This window comes from Apiospora marii (assembly GCF_038362585.1).
Source record: "Apiospora marii strain CBS 49790 chromosome Unknown utg000011l_segment0_segment0, whole genome shotgun sequence".
Classification (NCBI taxonomy): domain Eukaryota; kingdom Fungi; phylum Ascomycota; class Sordariomycetes; order Amphisphaeriales; family Apiosporaceae; genus Apiospora; species Apiospora marii.
In genome coordinates, this window is record NW_027117382.1 from 3,744,380 (window position 1) to 3,762,737 (window position 18,358).

Below are 18,358 nucleotides of genomic sequence, written 5' to 3' on the forward strand. Positions count from 1 at the left end.
GGAAGCAACACGATGGGCCATGGATACGTCGTTTCCCTTGCCCAAGTTCTTGACCAGATCAACCTTTGCTTCGGGGATACTGCTGCGCCTGTGCGTCTCCTGGATAGTACCGTCTCTGAACAAGAGGTGTGGTATCAGCAGTCAAATACACTAGGATCATCCGAGGCCGATGGTGAACCCTGTAACGAACAGACGCACGAAAACACAAAGCTCGTTTCAACCAGTATTTTACCCTATACCTCATGGGGTATGACACTACCCGTCGTTGGTGATCATGGTACAACGTTATCTACGACGGTGTTGAAAACAGGGAGGGATCGGTTTCAGGAGGATAGAAACGTCCCCATCCCGGCCGATTATGTACAAGGTGGTGCTGCTCGGCATACAGCACCTACGGTGATATCAGATGCGGGTATTCAGCAGTTTAAGGGGCACATACAAGAGAACGAGAGTTCATGGTCAAACACTACCGGTGCAGAGTCGTACTACACTTTAGAGGACCGGATCTTCGCCGCCAGACAGCTCACCCAACATCCACAAGCGGAGCCTTGGAAAAAGGACATGGGGTTCATCCCCAAGAGGCAACTAAATGACATCATCACCGAAGAGTCCGTCTATCAGGAACTGATAGGTCATTTTGCTCATAGCTTCGACGAGGCGACCTTCAGGGAGTATGCTGCCCATATTTGCCGCGAGGAAAAGGTCATAGTGCGAGACGGGCGAGTAAAGCTCAAGTCTTACAAAACAGTCTTTGCGCTTCTTGTCATGTTCAACAAGACGTCCGAGATCCTGGATATACTCGGAGAGGACGTCTCTGATCTCGACCTGCCCCTGGTCGATATTGTCGAAGGCAACTACGGCCGTCATCGTATAGGCAGGCGAAGTCGAATACACAAGGCCCACCCGCCGGTGCATCTCTGGTGCTTTTCCAAATGGAGCCGAGTGGAAAGCGAGAGTTTCCTCCGATACCAGTGGATGATGCTGGCCCCGTTCTTTCGGCGAAGCGAGTACAACGATGTTCAACACTATGAGCTCCATGACAGTCAGATTTTACCGTGGATAGACACTGCAGAAGATGAGTACTTTGAGCACCATGGCGGATTTTCAACTGTCTTTCCCGTCCGCATTCACCCAGAGCATCATAACTTTAGAGATGCCGAAGCATGCCAACGTGGTTTTGCGATCAAGCAGCTCACGCATAGAAATCCTGTCAGGTTCAACCGCGAAGTTAAAATCTTGCAGAAATTTGTTGGGCATAATTCTCACCCATATATTGTCTCTCTTTTGGCTACCTATGAGCATTGCGGGAAGTATCATATGATCTTTTACAGGGCACAGGGCGACTTGTTCAGGTATTGGAAGGCGATTAATCCCAGACCGCGTTTTGAACGTGATACTGTTCTGTGGGTGGCAAACCAGTGTGAAGGCATTGCAGATGGCCTTACACAACTTCACAGGCATAATTCAGTCGATACGTCAGAAGAGTACGATGGAGAATCGACACTGCGATCTGTGCAGTCGCAACAAATCAATGCACAAAGCAGGGACATCATCCAGCCAGCTACGGCGTTCAAGAGCGAGGAGCTACAGGGCAGATCCAACCTGGGAAAGAGAAAAAGAGCCATGGATGATATCGGCGTTAAACTGGAATTGCGTGAGCGAGACCAGTGGCAGTTTGGACGACATGGGGACCTGAAGCCGGAGAACATCCTCTGGTTCCAAGGATCTGAAGGGACAAACGGGACGCTACAGATTGCCGACTTTGGACAGGCCGAGCTGCACGAATGGCAATGCAAGACGCGAAATCGTTCCGAAGTGGCTGATACCATGACATATCGAGCGCCTGAGTGCCATTTCGAGAACGGCAAGTTTAGACAGTCATCAGATGTTTGGTCTTTGGGCTGTCTGTATCTGGTCTTCGTGGCCTGGACGCTCGGCGGCGCAGAGCTGGTGACCGAGTTTGCCAAAGCTCGATCAGCTTTTGACGAATACTGGGGTGTATCGTCCGATACATTCTTTGAGATCTCCCTAAAGGAAGCCGGTACTTATAGTGTGGCGGTTAAGTCGTCTGTGGTCCAGGTAATGCTGATGTCCCAAATTCTTGTACGCTCAGACAACAACTAACATATCGCCACCTTTCTTGTAGTTCATACACCAACTTCACGCTCATGCAAATTGTACACCCTACTTACACGATTTATTGGATCTGATCTACAGTCACATGCTGGTAATCGAAATAAGTACTTCAAATAAGCGCATGGCATGTATTCATATCCGGAACAAACTGAAACAAATGCGCATGAAATGCTACTCCAGCGAGGCTTACGCCATGACAGCGATGCCTTGGAAGCATGATGCTACCAACATGCCCGTGGCCTCATCTCCAACGCAGGTTCGGGTTCGGCCCACCATGGTGGCAGTTGGCGAGATCGAATCGAGTGGGGATAAAGACTTGCCGCTCGGGCTGCGAGGTCGCACGGAAATAAAGAGATACCTAGGCACAAAGAGGTACAAGCGCCGAATGCCAAGATCGATAACAACATAAACCGACTTTGGGAAGGCTTTCCCTGGGCTTACTCTATGCAAACAGGAGGTATTCCAACGAAGCTCTCCGCGACGTTTCTCCTTAACTTGGGAAGCAAAGATCAGGATCGACTCTAGCGCTGGTGACGCAGGACTACGATCTGCGCGGCTGTTGTCCTGCTGAGTCTTGGGTCCTGCCTGTACCAAGAATAGAGTCGGCGTCTCATGTGAGCAGACGAGCAACCACAGGATGATTGTCATGGCGGGCCTAAAGGTCGTGTACAGGGATGGGGGTGGGATGGAGATTCAACCGTGTCGGAGTTGGATATATGCTTGGTAAGTTCATTACGTGGGACGTTCCAAAGGTCTGGTTTACTGAGGGCGAATCGATGACATGTTTTTATCATTGAGTTTTCAATAGTAAAGTTTTGATTTTGCCCATCCTAGACTCCTAACCCAGTGACCCCTAGGTTTGGACACTAGGCCAGAAGCAGATGGCTGTTCTCGGAGATTTGTTCGTGCTAGTGAAACACGTCAAGCAAGGGGAGTCAAGCAAGGGAGTCAAGCAACAACTGCCGATGTGCTACGTTGTACTTTCAGCCGCTCGATCATCATCCGACGTGGCGTTCGGCGGTTCAACACCCAGGAGCCAGGCTGTCGGATTAAGGGGTGCACTCAGGGCGGCTCCAACAAGGATAGTGGTCGACGTTGATTGGTGGAAAGATAAACAAACTCCCGGCCTAGCTTCCCGTCTGGGACCGCCCGCTATATATCTGAAATCGCTAAAAGATTGGATGAAGCTTGTTCCAACCCCACACTGCTCCCGGCGCGCAGCGCCGTTCGCAGGGCTCGCGGGGCGCGATCCAATTTCCACGACTCGCGCCAGCCTGCAGCTCCCCGCTGTAAATTGACGAGATCCTGTTTCAAGTACAGCAAACGCTTATTACTGCCACGACAGCACCAGGGGTCAATGACGATGCGCTCATGGTGGAACGAGAAGATAATGTGTGTTATTGAAAACTTGCTGGTGTATTTAACGAGACGGGGTTGTGCTACTTGAGAGATTCGGTTCCCCCAAGACAGTCACTCTTTACACAACTTCGTCTCAGAATATACCAAATACAACCCGTCATATCAATCTCAAAATGCCTCCCCGAACCATGCACACTATTGGTGCCTTGGCCATGAACCTCATTGCGCTGAGCTCCGCCTCCCCCGCGCCCGCCGGCCTGACCACATCCGCGGCCGAGACGGGCCAGGGCACCTGGTACGGCGAGAGCTGCGGCGAGGAGGGCTGCTGGCAGAACGGCCCCTGCGCCTTCGTCGACTACGTTCTGCCGGCCGGGATCGACGGCTCGACCTGCGTGTCCGAGACCATCTGGGACAACGCCTACCACTGCGGCGGCTGCGTGTCCATCACGTACCAGGGTAAGAAGAAGATCGCCATGGTAAGCCCTTAGCCCTTGCTTGTCTCATTGACTCCCGCTGAACGCTAACCGCGACATGCAGATCACCAACAAGACGGGCGGCAACGCCCAGCACCTCGACATGTCCCCGGACATGTTCTCGCAGCTGGCTGACAAGTCGCTGGGCGAGATCGGCATCCAGTGGGAGCACGTGCCGTGCCCCATCACCACTCCACTGCAGGTGCGCATGCACGGCGGCGCGTCGCAGTACTGGTTCGCGGCCACGGTCGAGAACGCCGTCTACCGCACGGCCAAGATGGAGGTCTCGTCCGACCAGGGTGCCACCTGGAAGCCCACCACGCGCGACGTCAACAACTTCTTCAAGCTCGAGGGCAACGGCGGCGTCGGCGCCGCCACCGCCTGGGTCCGCGTCACCTCCGAGACGGGCACCAGCGTCGTGCTCAAGGACGTGCAGATGAAGTCGGAGGCTACCACCAAGGCGGGGGAGAACTATGCTTAAGAATTGGGAAAGGAATGGGCGATGAAGAAGTTATGATTGACGAAGGAACTCATTTTGCTTCATGTATATATATTCTGATGTCCACCACTTGGTGCGGTACTTTTGGGTCATCTCATAGGAGAATGAAATCATTTTGGTACGCATCGGGTTAGATGGTTCTTTCAGCCAAATTGCGATTCGTCCGGAGCACGTCCCGACAATGCATGTGCCTTCTCGGGCTTCGTTGGAAGGTGGTAGTCAGACCGCTCCATCGTCGTAATGATTAGAGGGTAGCCACAGTGCCAGCTGTAATAAGAGTGCCTCGATTGTACGAGCAACGACTATTAATGCTGATAACGCGGCACGCTTCCGAGACTCGCGGGTTTTGCCGCCGCGACTTCGGGGAGGCCCTTAAGTTTGACTACTATCATGAAGCAGCCGTAATGTGAAGAACGTACCCTGCAGGGGATAGAATGCTGAGCATCAAGGAGGAGTTGTAATGACGTCGGTAAGCTTCTGAAGCTGAATTCGTGGAATCGAGTGAGGCAAGTCAGTGCAATAGTTTGCCAAGATCACGCAATCGAGTCGCCAACCCCACCCGTATGAACTCATCTCCTAGAAATCATGTAGCTTGTCGCCTCCGAATGATAATATGTGCAGCAGGAAGAAGGTGGAGCGGCATAGCCGCCCGTAAATATTGTCCGTAAGTGCAGCTGATGCAAAGGGGTTGTTCTCAACCAGAACTTGGATTGTCCAAGTTCAACTACAAACTTTGGGCAAAAGGCACGTCTAGGCCTAGAAAATGAAGCGAGTCAATATAAAATGCAGCGCGGCAAGCTCCGGCCGACTACTCAATTGCTCCGATGCACTTGACCGCGACGTGATTGGCCTTGCATGTCGGATCGATGTGTTGCATCCGAATTGACAGAAGCGGGAGGTGTAAACAATAGGGCGCGCCAGTGCAATCTCAGCGGCGGCGGTAGGCATTGATGACCGCCAAGCACCTAGGATTTGCCTGGCAGCCGAAGCCGAAGCCGCTAAACAATCAGCATGGTGGTGGCCGACCCACTGCAGCAAAATCCGCTGCATGTGCATTTTTGAACTGAGCTGACCGACTGCTGCTGACCCCCTTCATCCCCCCTTTGCACTCCGTTTCTCTTCACGTTCAGGCTCGTTCGAGGGCCAATTCTTGTGTTACAGTATGGACGAGACGAATCCTCTGCTCCCGGACGCGACCGCAGAGCGTGTCCGGGAAATCGAGGATGCACGGGACGACATTGTCGATTTCGATCCTAGCGGTGACGCTGAGAACCCGCTAGAGTGGGCGCAGGCCTACAAATGGGCCATTGTCGGACTGCTTGCCTTCATGGCATTCACAGTGTATGAGGGCAAACCAACCACCAACGGTTACCAATACCTCCCTGACCAAACGAAGCTGACTGACTTTTCAATTAGGACCTTTACCTGCATCTCGGTGGTTCCAATTGCCTCGCGTATTACCACCGACCTAGGGAGACCCCCGCAAATCGTCCAGCGTCCTGCTGGTCACCATCTGGGAGCTGGGCGAGGCCGCGGGGCCCCTTCTTATGGCGCCGCTCTCCGAGATGTTCGGGCGGTACCCCGTCATCAACGCCGCGAACGTGGGCTTCATCGGGGCGACCGTGCTGGCCGCCCTCAGCCAGAAGGCGCCGCTCTTCATCGCCGCCCGGTTCCTGACCGGGCTGGCCGTCGCGACCAACGTGCTGAACCCCGCCATCGTGGGCGACATGTTCGCCACAGAGCAGCGCGGGTCGGCCATGAGCCTGGTCCAGCTGGCGCCCATCACGGGCGGCGCCGTCGGACCCCTCATCAGCGGCGCCATGGCAGAGACCATCGGCTGGCGCTCCGTTGTGTGGCTGAGCGTCGGGCTGGCTTGCGTGTGCGAGGCCTTCCTCCTGACCGGCTTCAAGGAGACGTACAAGGTGCCGATTCTGCGGCGCAAGGTGGCCCGGCTACGGGACGAGACGGGTGACAAGGCGCTGCGGACGGCCTTTGATCTCATGGACAATGAGCAGGGTCCCCGCAAGCTGTGGGATGCTATGATGCGGCCCGTGATTGTGTTCGCCGATTCCTTCGTCTTGCAACTGATGTCCCTTTTTGGTGCCATGACCTTCAGCTACTTCTACATTTTCTCGACGACTTACCCGGACATCCTAATCCAGACTTACCATCTGACCCCTGCCCAAACTGGGTTGGCGTTCATACCTCTTAGTAAGTTGACCCCCGACAACTCCATCCAGACCCGGCTGCTGACGCGCCACAGCTGCTGGTTCAATCATCGGTACGTTGGTGTGCAATTCGGTCCTTGACAGGATCTACATCAAGCTTCGCGCTGCCAATGACGGAATCGGACTGCCTGAATACCGACTGCCCATCGTCATCGTCGGCGCCTTCGCCCTGCCGACGACGTTCATCATGTACGGCTGGGCGGCCGAGATGCACGTGCCGCTGTGGTTGATGCTCACCGCGTCCGGCGTCTTCGGGTTCGCCATGAACTTTGCCTTCATGCCGGTCTTCACCTTCGTGGTGGATGCGTTTGGTCTGTACTCCGCCTCGGCCATCACGGCCATGATCGTGACGCGCTGCATCGCGGCGACGTTCCTTCCGCTGGCGGCCGTGTCGCTGATAAAACTGCTTGGTGCCGGGTTTGGATGTACGGTACTTGGCGCGGTCGGGTTGGCGTTTGCGCCGATCCCGGTGTTGGTCTACCGTTTTGGACCTGCGTGGAGGCAACACTCCAAGTACACCAAATGAAACAGCGCATAGATTCCTGTCCATTGGCGTTTCCCGGAAAGTTCAACTTTTGAGCAGTGCATGTTGGACAGGTTGGGATCCGAGGGATTGTCCTCGCTGCGCCGGTCCCTTTGTGGACCACCTCGCTTCGCAGATGCGCCATTCTGGATCCGACCAGTTGGATACAGAATGGGAGCGATTGCAGTAGCTCGAACGGTGCGGGTGTCGTTGAACGGTCAAACCCTGTCAAGTCCTGAGGGTCCCCAGTAACGTTGCAGCCCACTGAGCTTATCCGAACCTCCAAACCAATATGACTTCGTATCTTCTCAGTCGTCACAGCAACCAATGACTTTTCGTCAGAAAAGAATATTGGGTGGTGCTGGATGTTGCTGTCATTGTGCTTGCTGTCGTTCTCGTCAATCGTGTTAGGTTATGTCGCCGGGAGGGGGGTTTACTGGAGCTTGGCGTTCTTTCGTTTTTTCACCGGGAGAACTAGGTCTCCGAATTAAGATCTGATCTGCATTCATGATGTCAACGTTTGCTCAACTTCAGGAATGCAAGGGCTCTTAGACGACAATTAAAAAGAAGGTTCAGACTGGCTATATTTGGCAGGTCATCCTTCGGTAGCGGGTTGTGTTAATGGGATAGAATTGCAGAGAAGTTGAATCGCACGATGATAAACGTCATGTCACGCGTCCTCAAGTTGAAGTTGAATTGGAAACTCCTCAGCGCCGTGTGGAAATCATATTCGATAAGGTACCCAGTTTCTGCCGCCCGGCAATCAACTGGCAACCCTTACAGCCTTGCCATGGCAGTCTCGCACAACTTTGGAGGAAGGCACAACGCACACAGCACTGCCAACGCCCGAATAAACGCTGCGCAACATCCCGACTACGAAGCTGCCTTGTCCTACCCAAAATCCTATCTGGGCAGAAATTTGGAATCTACCTACCGAATCGATCATGCGGAGGTGCCCTTGGTTTGATGCTGGTCAATGCCCTCACCTCAAGAAGCCTGGCTTCTGCGTCATTCGAATTACGCATCACAGTCGAGGTTCCAACAGGGTCCTCAACATACCACGAGACCCCAAGCATTGGAAAGCTGTAAAACACTATTTCACGGCTTTTTGCACGCGCATCTTTGTCAAGTCTTGGACACTTCATCTGTACCATCATTGCCCGAGTTCTAAAGTAAGGAATGAGCAGGGGTAACATGCGCGCAGCCCGAACCTACCACATTAATGCCCGAAGCAAAACGTATGGCATCCGAGATGATATGGAGACCATGAGTCACCGGAGATGCCCCTGGAATCTGTTGGACCGCTGTAAATGCCCGGACTGGTCGGGACGTGCGGCAAGTGAACTTGATTCAGGGGGGACCAAATATCCGAAAACTCTCGGCTACAAGATGTTTCGAGCGCGGATGGAGCCTCGGTCCATCTTGAACAAAATAGTTTCGCTTTCCATGAGGTAATATATATCAAGTTTGCTTATTTGCCGTTTGGCGTCTTTAGCATAGCAAATCGCGACTCTTCGCGCGAAGGACGAAGATATAATATTACAGCATATATGCGTCTCAAATTACAGAAAGACTGGAATGCCATGTATGAATAATGCCGGCATGGTAGTTAGAGTGAGCGTCTCTCAGTTGATCCGAGCTGACCGTTGAGTTTATAGTCAACCAAGGTTCGCCGTTGATGGTAAAATGGGCCCCGTCGTCCTATAACTATAGCAAACTCTATTGATCATAACGTTCCGTTTTAGTTTTGGAACTCGCAAATGCCCGAGCCGTAGAAAGAAAAATATCTCTGGGATAATTATTTATATCTGAGCTTGCCCACCCCCGACTCTTTTCCCCGACTTGATCCATCTCACCCACATAGGTTCACCGATCCCTGATCGGGGACGACAGAGATAGAGCACTGATCGGATATCACTGTCTTGGGTTAGGTATTGTATCAGATTCTCGTCGAACTCTTGTATATGAGCAATGGCTAATGGTTCCCAGCTTCGAACTGAACACCCTTCAATCCTGCCATCGCATCATTCAACAGTCCCTGGTGAAGCTGGCATTTCCAAGTTTGACTACGCCACTGACTCCTGATTTGGAATAAACCTCACATCGAAAGGTTTATTCCGCAGCACCAGCTGGCTAAAAGTACCAAGTGTACTTAAACAGCAACTGCATCTATTCGGGAACATGGCATCCCCCTATCTTGATGGGACCCCAGAGTCTCAGTCCCATTCATCCCAAGAAGATCTCGCAAAGGGACACGAGCGAGGGATCAGCTGGGAATCCCAGGGTGATGAGAAACATGTGCCCTTTTCCTCGGTCGAACGTGCGCCTTCGAGCGGAGCCGTGGAGGGCGCTGATTACTTCAAGGCAATAGAGTACCTCATAAAGGAAACGAATCACTGCGTCATTGCTTTCACGCAAGGGAAAGATGACATCCTGGGGCCCGCATTCCGTCAGATGGATCTCAAGATGGATCAGGTCTTCCGGGGCCCGGAGACGATGAAGAAGCCCTCCGTTGTGCATTCCGATGAAGGCTGGCGGCCCAGCTCCCCCAGCTACGCAATCGATTTCATGGGGTACTTCGACCAGCGTGTCGCGCTGGAATTCTCACAGGTTAATCATGCTGAGAAGAAGCACGGTAAGAAGCTCGGTCTGTCGGGAGTGGAGTTTGAGATGCTAGAGCGCTGTGCTCGTTACCTGGCCGAATGGTACAAGACATGCAAAGAGTACGAATTGTTTACCAAAGACCAGGGCTGGTGCTACGATAAGCCGTATAGCGAGCTCTGGAAGGGAGAGTGGCGGAAAACGGGGAATGACAAACCTACCTGGTTGGATACGATATTAAACCCCCAGGAAATGGATCGCGAGCCTGCATCCCCGACGGCATCATCATCAGCGCCACCGACTCCAACGGGGGGCGATTCGACGCAACCCGCTACTCCAGAAATTCCAACGGTAGCAACTAGTCCGGTGATCCCAGCAGCAGCTACTCCAGTGGGATCATCGGTGGTTCCAACGGCTGGTATCCCATCGACCCCAACAGCGGCCGCGGCTACCACGGTGGGTTTGCCTCAGAAAAGGACGCCACTTCCATTTTCTGCGGATCAGCAGCCCGACCAAAAGCGTAGTAGACCGTCGCCGTCGCCATCACTATCACCAAAGACTCAGCCAAGCAGACTGCCACCTACAGGGACGTTTAGCCGGCTGTGTCTGGCAGACAGCAACGGCGAATCCTCAGGAACGAGCCAGCCAGCGGCAGGAGGAGACGTCGCCGTCGCCAGCGCCAGCAGCTCCACCACCACCAGCAAGCAGTCGAAAGGCAAGGCGAACGGCTCGGATCTCAAACCCAAGACAGTCAATGAGCAAGCCAAGGCGGACCGGCTACTCGACGATGGCGTGGGACAAGATGCCACGTCGCCCTGCAAGAATTGCCAGAAAGTGGCGGGGAGGAGATGCCTGGTCGCTAGAGATCCCCTTGCGTACAAGAGCCTGAAGTGCGAGCATTGTATCAGGAACAAATTGGGCGGCTGTTTTTGTGCTGACAACCCCGGGTTCCAATACGACCAGCAGGTCATTGACACAATGAGGAAAATTGAGCAGTCCAGGAAAAAATCTTAAGCGCAGAGGGCCGTGGCGTAAGGATAACGGAAAGCGTCCGAAACGCGCAGGATTAGCAAGCAAGCAGATGGATGTGACTGCGTTGGTGCCTTTTATTTTGGCTTTTGCTTTGTACTTTTTGCTCTTGTCGGGTAGCATTACTTATTTTCCTTTTACGTATCAATTCATCTATTATCACTACAGATATTACCACTTTCATCGTGAAAAGCGCATGACGTCGTTGTTCTTCTTGTTGCAGCCAGGTTTTGTGCCTGGTGCAATGTCTCACAGCTGCATTGTCGGGCACCTATCGCTGGTGCTGGACTCTGCGGGGTGCAGCGTCAATTGTCCCAACACCAGCCAACCTACCTGCTTCATCTGATCTTCGACCACTCGACGTATCACTTTTTCAGAAGCCAGCCTCTTCTTGGCCAGTTTTGATTCAGCATGGAAGAAAACGCATCAAGACCTGTCACGCTGCCCCGCGACAATCCCACGCAGAGTTACTGGCAAGACCCCCCAGCCGACATTGCCGATCTCCGCACGACTGTGAGCCTGCCGGAATCCGCCGACCTGGTCATCATTGGCAGCGGTATTACCGGCGCCGCTATCGCCTGGAACTTGCTTCAGAATGCCGATCACGAGAAACCTCGTAGTATTGTCATGCTCGAGGCGCGACAGGCTTGTTCCGGAGCTACAGGTCGCAATGGTGAGCAACCCACCTGCGCCCAAACACACGCCCCCGCGTTTGATACCCCAGACAACTGACAAAACTGTAGGCGGCCACACCAAGGCAGCTTCTTACCGTATGTTTCTGCACCACGCCAAAGAGCATGGCGTCGACGAGGCCGTCAAGATCGCCAAGCTGGAGCTCGCTAACATCCGCGCCCTGCACGCCTTTGCCCGCGATCACGCGATTGACTGCGACTCGCACCCGTGCGGGACGGTGGACATCGTCTACGACGCCGCGCAGTGGAAGGAGGACCAGCGGGCCGTGCAGGCGATGCGCAACGCCATGCCAGGGCACGCAGCGTCTGAGTACGTCCTCCACACTTCCGACCAGGTGCGCGACCAGTTCTACTGCGGCAAGGGCGGCGACGAGGACATCGCGGGCGGGGTCTCCTACGAGGCCGGCAGCATGAGCTCCTACCGACTCGTCATCGGGATCCTGAAGCTGTGTCTGGATCGGGGGCTCAATCTCCAGACCAACACGCCGGTCCTCAACCTCGAGAAGATAGCGGGTGGTGAAAGCAACAGTTGGAGACTCGAGACGGAACGGGGCGCGATCACGGCGCAGAAGGTCATACTTGCTACGAACGGCTACACAGCACATCTACTGGACCAATTCCAAGGGATCATCGTCCCACTTCGTGGGCATGTCACCGCCCAGCGGCCTGGCCAGAACATGCCATCCAATGGTCTACCGGTCACTTACAGCTTCATACACGGCGACTCGTACGACTACATGATCCCACGCCCGCCCGGATCCCACCTCGAGGGCGACATCGTCATCGGCGGCGGTCTGCATAACCTATCAGACGGCGGCGCATCCGAATATGGGACGACTGACGACACGGGCTTCAACGGGGTGATAGCGGAGAGCCTGCGTGAATGTCTTCCGGACTACTTTGGTGACAATTGGGGCAAGGACCATCCCGACGGGCGCATCCGCCGCGCGTGGACAGGGATCATGGGATACAGCCCAAACGGGTGTCCATTTGTCGGCGCTGTGCCCGGTGCCGAGAATCTGTGGATGGCGGCAAGCTTCCAGGGTCATGGCATGGTTCTATGCTGGATGTGTGCCAAGGCAGTGACAGCGATGATTGAGGGCAGGGACGATGAGGAGTTGGAGCAATGGTTTCCTGACGCATTTCGGGTAAAGGAGGGGAGGCTCAAGCAAGAGTTTCGGGGAGCACTGCACATGCGGGCGGAGGAGTCTTGAGCTCCCATTGGTGTTATCCCCAATGTGTACCTAGGCTCTAGAACCCAGGCCGCCAAGACTGCCTACCATGATCAGATAGAGTGGATCATTGATCCGAGATGAGACATAGAGCTCTTGTAGATACGGACCTTGATGGACTACTGGATCGCGGGTCTTCCGAAGAATCTGGGGTACCTACCCCACGTCGGGGACGACCTGACTTGGTCTCTCTCGGTTCGTTTGAGACCGGAGCAAGTGGGGGCGGGGGAGGACGAGGGGCAACAAGGAGGTAGATTGCTACTGTGCTCGGTTGACTCCGGCTGCCACGATGGCGTGAATTTCCAATGATGCTTGAATTAGTAGCTGGCAATTGTACAAGATGCGTGGAATGTAGTTTTGGTTGACCCAACAACTATTCCAAAATAATACGACAATATGGGGAGTGTCACCGAAGAGTTTCGAATCATCATAGCGGGTGGAGGCATTGCCGGTCTTGCAACGGTTAGCTCCCCCAATCCCCCACGCATTTGCGCCGTGCTTGATGGACCCCACTAACAGGCACCTCTTAGGCAATTGCTCTCAGAGCGCCGAACCGCCAAATCACCGTCCTCGAGCGCTCGCGCATGCTGGGCGAAGTCGGCGCCCTCATCTCGCTCCAGCCCAATGCCACGAAGATCGTCTCGAGATGGGGCATCGACCGATTCATCGAGCAGGCCGAACCGATGCCCGATCGTGCGTTCCGCATCTTCAACCTCGAGGGCAAGATGGTGCGCGAGATGCGGCTGGAGACGGACATGTTCGGCGCCGACCGCATGCTGTACCACCGCCAGGACTTGCACAAGGGCCTGCTCGACGCCGCCACGAGCCCCGACTTGCCTGGGAACCCCGCGGTGGTCAGGACTGCGAGCGCCGTGGCCGGCTGCGACCCCGACGCTGGGACGGTGACGCTGCAGAGCGGCGAGACGCTCGAGGCGGATCTGATCATAGGGGCCGACGGCATCCACTCTGCGATCCGAACCGCGGTACTGGGCGAGGAGCGAAGTGCGATACCCACGGGCATTTCCGCCTACCGACTCCTGATCCCGATTGAGAACCTCAAGAACCTAGACCTGCCCGACAACCTGATCGACACCAGCGGCTCAGCCACCGAGGGCTCGACCACCATGATCATGGGCCACGACAAGCGCGTCATCATGGGCCCCGGCCGCGGCGGCAAGGTCTTCGGCGTGGTGGCGCTGGTGCCCGACGAGAAGATGCACGAGGCGTCGTCGACGGCGTCGTGGGTCGAGGCCGGCTCGCGGCAGAAGCTGATGGAGAGCTACGCCGACTTCCCGGGCTGGCTGCGCGACATCTTCGCGCAGGCGCCCGACATTGCGCTCTGGCAGCTGCGCGACATCGACCCGCTGCCCACCTGGACGAGGGGGCGCGCCCTCCTGGTGGGCGACGCGGCGCACGCGATGCTGCCGACGCAGGGGCAGGGGGCGTCGCAGAGCGTGGAGGACGCCGAGGCGCTGCAGGCGTTTCTGTGCGACGTCGGCAGCCGTGGCAGACCGAGCGCTGAAGAGGTGGGGGCGGCGCTGCAGAGGGTGCTGGCGGCGCGGTACGACCGGGCGAGCTTGATTCAGCTGTACTCCCGTCAGCAGGCCAGACCGGCGACCGACAGCAAGCTGTCGAACAAGGTGACACTCGACCCCGCTCAGTTTATGAGGTACAACTGCGATTACCACGGTGCGGAGGACTGGGTGGCAAGGCAACAACAGGCGGCGACACAGTCAGATTGATCATCCAGGTCGGAGACATGCATAAATTTAATGTCGGATCAGGTTGTGGGAGGTCGGACTTTGCGGAAGCTTTATGTAGGTAGACTACTCTGAGGAGTACATGTAGCACCACAACACGGGGCAAACTGTTGGTAAACATACGTCGTGAATTTGATTCGTTTGTGCTCGAGAAAACATCCAGGACTTCATGTGGTGTTCACTACGCTCGTACGACTAGCCATGACGGACGTAGATCTTTTGACAAAACTTCCATTTCAACCTCCGTATGTTTGGCTATGTGTCACCTCTGACCGCATGTTTGCGCCCTTCAAAGGGTGCCACACGTGCTACTGCATTCTGAAACAGCTGGTCTGGGCGAAATGCACCCAGCCAAGGAGCCGGGGAGGCTGGGAGGCAGCAAGGCGTGTATCACGCAGTCCGTAGCAGTGAGTTCGTTTGCATATCAGCTCTCCTCCCTGCCCGTCCCGGAGAAGCGAGAAGCAAGCAAGACAAACAGCCTGACCGAAATAGTTTGCCTCCCTTTGGACGCCTTGAGCAAACTCCATAAAGCTTGCAGCCTTTGCCTATCCTTGGTACAGCCAAAAGCCAATCGTACTTAAGCCCCCGTCTCACCCAGGTGAGGTTTCCATCCTTAGGCACACGTGCAAGAAAAACTTCTTTTGACTCGTAAGCTACCAAACACACCACGATTCCCTCAGTCGTCCAACCTTGTCCGCAATAGTTTCCAACATCCCTAAAAACTTGAAACCAGGAGAACCTACCCTCCAACAAGACCCCAAGGGAAACCCAAACCCAAAAATGGTCGCCATGCCCACCACCACCGTCATCCTGTCCCTCGCCTTGGCGTCGGCCATGGGCAGCACGCTCGTTGCTGCCGATGGCAGCGGCACGACCACGACCACTGCTACCACCAGCACCACCGCTACCAACACCGTCGCCACTACCCCCACCACTGCTACCGGTACCACCGCGTCGACGGAGACGAAGACGCAGGCGACCTCGACGTCCACTTCGAAGGGCGCGGCTGCGACGATGGGCGTCATGGGGATGGATGGGCTGGGCGGTGCGGCGGGGCTCGTGGGGCTTGGGGTCGTGGCCTTGGAGATCTTGGTCTAGGGGATGCTGGATTGTATGCCGCTAGAATGGAAGATGGGAGATACAATCGGGATTTAGCTGGAATATCACGAGTTGCTGCAAGTCATTGAAGACTGGTATTCGACGGTGTGTTGGTGTGTTGGTTGGCGCGTGGTGGGTTTGGATAATCTGCATTCAACGTCGTAGTGTTCACCTCATAAGACCTCAACTTTGTTTTTCATATCCTAACCACTTCCAAGGTACCCTGTGATTTATTTCATGCTTCATGATAGTTCCAGTCTTGTCGGTCAGCCCGACTGCCCGCCCATGCACATGACTGCTTACGTGGCTGCGTAGATGTTTTGTTTTACTTACAAAGACAATTTAGAACACATACCAAGGTCGTATTTGATCTAGAAGCGATGCCATGAACTTGAATTCTTCTCCAATGAGCTCTTGTTGATATGCTCAAGGTTCTTCCTGGACGTCCTTCGGATCTTGCGAACTCGTGAGGCTCAGAGGGCCAACTATCCGATCTAAGTCTGACCAATGGCCAAAGCCCTTTTCAAAACCTTCATCCAGTGTGTCGAAGTCTCCTCTTAGGAAGTCTTTGGCGATAAAATACCACGACATGCGGTAGTCACCTTGGGTCTGGTAATAGGTATTCACTCCTGAGTACTTCTTCTTGTCGAAATTTGGTGCTGTAGGTGATTCTTGCGCACTCCGATTGGGACTCTTAGCCTCAATCACATTCTTGATTTTTTTGATGTCCGTGCTCTCCAATTTGGACGATGTGAACATTTTGCTGATCCCTCGAAAGTCTGGCATCTTGTCGAAATCGCTGAACCCAAGCCCTATCAAGAAGATATCGTGCTCCAAACTGATTCGAATCGCCCCAACTGCCGTGCATTCATTGTGGTCTTGCTTCACCACCGGGGTGTTGTGAAATGTGCTGACGATAGCGAGACGGGTAGAGTAGACCATTTTGGCGATGGCCCGGCTCTCCTTGGTGGCGCTGAATACAGGGGACGGTGCCAGCAGACGAGACTTGGTCGGAACCACGCATTGGGTGTCTGCAAGGAGGCAGATGATCCGATTCTTGTTCTCCTCGACTACCGCAATTTTCCACTGCAGGTAGACGTTTGGTCAGTAAATGTTTCAAAGCACTGGCTATGGAAGCATTTTCGATTGTCAAAATTGGAATTACTCACGACCATGTGCTGGATCTCCTTTGGGAGACGCAAGAATTGAGGGAAGTCGTCCGAGGCCATGATGCCGAGGTGCTGGTATGAATTGGTTGTGCGATGGTGATTACCGCATTGTTTGGGCAGACGATTTGGTAGAGATGAGAATGTGATGGATTTTTCGATGGTGCTTTGTGCCATCGATGCATTTGAGGGAAGGGAAAGCATATTTTTTACCGCGGTGGAAATCAACAACGTAGTTGGCAGTTGCTGGCTGGCTTTATAAACCTATCTCCAGACTATTGCATTACGGCTGATTCACAATCCTGTCACGCCGTGCTCAGCATGTCTGGCTAGAGACTATCTGCAGCAGCCACGCTGCATCATTATTCCAACTCAACAGACACATACTTTTGGTCGACTAAGTCAGTAGTCCTGACGGCGGTGCAATCTGAAGCTAAGCCAGATAACCCAGAGCAGCAAGTTTTCGCTAGCCAGCTGCCAAGTGATTTGACGCTGTAGTCATCAGTTTTGGTTGCTTTTACAAGAAACCTAGCTACCTTGCATATATCGTAAAATATCATTGAATATCAGAATTGACAATGGGTTTGAGCACTGGTGTAGTTTCCTTTGGAGACCCGGTTTGATGTGCGGACATGGCGTCAATAGCAAACGCCTTCATAATGCTTGCATGTTATGACTGAAAACCTAGCTATGCGCACGGACACTGCTCTGGTTTTCCCACTAGCAGACATCGTGCGGATTCACTTTCCCTGCAGCTCCTGCGGACGACTGCCGCCCTCGCCAAGACGTAAGCAGTTCCCGAAACCACCGGAGATCCCGCTGCACAGTCATGTTTACTGTTACAACACAATAAACAATGAAGAACGGTGCAAGCAGCAGCACGAAAACTTGAAACCAGGAAAGACTCCCCCAACCCTCAAAATCACGGTATATCTCGTAGTAACAGTCTGCCATAGTGTACATATTAATTGGTAGGAGGTGATCCGTGAAAATGCTGAGCTTTCCCTTCCGCTCATGGAGCTCGGTGGCGGACAGTGGCGGTTCCGGGGTTTCTCCTGTCCGCCGCAAAACACCCATCGTTAGTTGATGCTGTCATGACATGCACACGGGAGGCTGGCTGATGGGGCGTTTGAGACAGGACATACCATTTGGGCCATCATGGTTCGTCGGAGCTTCCTTCTCCTTGGTTGAGAAACATGCTGTGTTTTTCGAGTCGGGGTTCATTGCTGTGCCGCTGACTTGGCGATTCGATTGGAAATGTCAAGATGTGAATAGAACTTGTTTACAATTGATCTTCTTATTGGAAGATTACAGATATGATAAGGGTATTGAAGTGGAAGGGTGAGGGAAATCAGCATCCCGAAAACGTAAGGGTTTTTAAGGGACAGGAAAGTGCAGTTGGTTCGGAGGATATGCCTGGGGCTATGCGTGCAATGCAAGCATGGATTGAGATCCTCCGGTCAAACAAACTGGCAAGCTGAGCCTCGGGCCCCCAAAAGAGCTTGGAATTCACGCTACGATGTACGGTGATGTGAATTGTATTAAAGACTGGACTTCATCCA

At 54.1% G+C, this 18,358-nt stretch overlaps 9 protein-coding genes across 9 annotated transcripts; 7 read left to right on the plus strand and 2 right to left on the minus strand.

The window, feature by feature from the left end:
- Positions 1-12: 12 nt before the first annotated feature.
- PG985_014307 (kinase-like domain-containing protein) lies at positions 13-2,124 on the plus strand (the record flags this gene model as incomplete). Its single annotated transcript, XM_066834073.1, has 1 exon — positions 13-2,124. The coding sequence occupies one exon, from the start codon at positions 13-15 to the stop codon at positions 2,122-2,124; it is 2,112 nt and encodes a 703-aa protein (XP_066678813.1).
- Positions 2,125-2,322: 198 nt separating this feature from the next.
- On the minus strand, positions 2,323-2,784 carry PG985_014308 (uncharacterized protein; the record flags this gene model as incomplete). Its single annotated transcript, XM_066834074.1, has 1 exon — positions 2,323-2,784. One exon carries the CDS (start codon positions 2,782-2,784, stop codon positions 2,323-2,325), a length of 462 nt encoding a protein of 153 aa, XP_066678814.1.
- An 899-nt stretch (positions 2,785-3,683) lies between these two features.
- Positions 3,684-4,449, plus strand: PG985_014309 (uncharacterized protein; the record flags this gene model as incomplete). The annotated part of the gene is made up of 2 exons (XM_066834075.1): positions 3,684-3,971; positions 4,033-4,449. 2 exons carry the CDS (start codon positions 3,684-3,686, stop codon positions 4,447-4,449), a joined length of 705 nt encoding a protein of 234 aa, XP_066678815.1.
- Positions 4,450-5,629: 1,180 nt separating this feature from the next.
- On the plus strand, positions 5,630-7,221 carry PG985_014310 (major facilitator superfamily transporter; the record flags this gene model as incomplete). The annotated part of the gene is made up of 3 exons (XM_066834076.1): positions 5,630-5,902; positions 5,940-6,678; positions 6,731-7,221. The coding sequence occupies 3 exons, from the start codon at positions 5,630-5,632 to the stop codon at positions 7,219-7,221; spliced, it is 1,503 nt and encodes a 500-aa protein (XP_066678816.1).
- Positions 7,222-9,399: 2,178 nt separating this feature from the next.
- Positions 9,400-10,833, plus strand: PG985_014311 (uncharacterized protein; the record flags this gene model as incomplete). The annotated part of the gene is made up of 1 exon (XM_066834077.1): positions 9,400-10,833. The coding sequence occupies one exon, from the start codon at positions 9,400-9,402 to the stop codon at positions 10,831-10,833; it is 1,434 nt and encodes a 477-aa protein (XP_066678817.1).
- Positions 10,834-11,259: 426 nt separating this feature from the next.
- On the plus strand, positions 11,260-12,754 carry PG985_014312 (uncharacterized protein; the record flags this gene model as incomplete). The annotated part of the gene is made up of 2 exons (XM_066834078.1): positions 11,260-11,521; positions 11,592-12,754. The coding sequence occupies 2 exons, from the start codon at positions 11,260-11,262 to the stop codon at positions 12,752-12,754; spliced, it is 1,425 nt and encodes a 474-aa protein (XP_066678818.1).
- A 414-nt stretch (positions 12,755-13,168) lies between these two features.
- PG985_014313 (uncharacterized protein) lies at positions 13,169-14,514 on the plus strand (the record flags this gene model as incomplete). Its single annotated transcript, XM_066834079.1, has 2 exons — positions 13,169-13,234; positions 13,303-14,514. 2 exons carry the CDS (start codon positions 13,169-13,171, stop codon positions 14,512-14,514), a joined length of 1,278 nt encoding a protein of 425 aa, XP_066678819.1.
- An 807-nt stretch (positions 14,515-15,321) lies between these two features.
- PG985_014314 (uncharacterized protein) lies at positions 15,322-15,630 on the plus strand (the record flags this gene model as incomplete). Its single annotated transcript, XM_066834080.1, has 1 exon — positions 15,322-15,630. One exon carries the CDS (start codon positions 15,322-15,324, stop codon positions 15,628-15,630), a length of 309 nt encoding a protein of 102 aa, XP_066678820.1.
- Positions 15,631-16,056: 426 nt separating this feature from the next.
- On the minus strand, positions 16,057-16,859 carry PG985_014315 (uncharacterized protein; the record flags this gene model as incomplete). The annotated part of the gene is made up of 2 exons (XM_066834081.1): positions 16,057-16,716; positions 16,800-16,859. The coding sequence occupies 2 exons, from the start codon at positions 16,857-16,859 to the stop codon at positions 16,057-16,059; spliced, it is 720 nt and encodes a 239-aa protein (XP_066678821.1).
- Between the last annotated feature and the right edge of the window lie 1,499 nt (positions 16,860-18,358).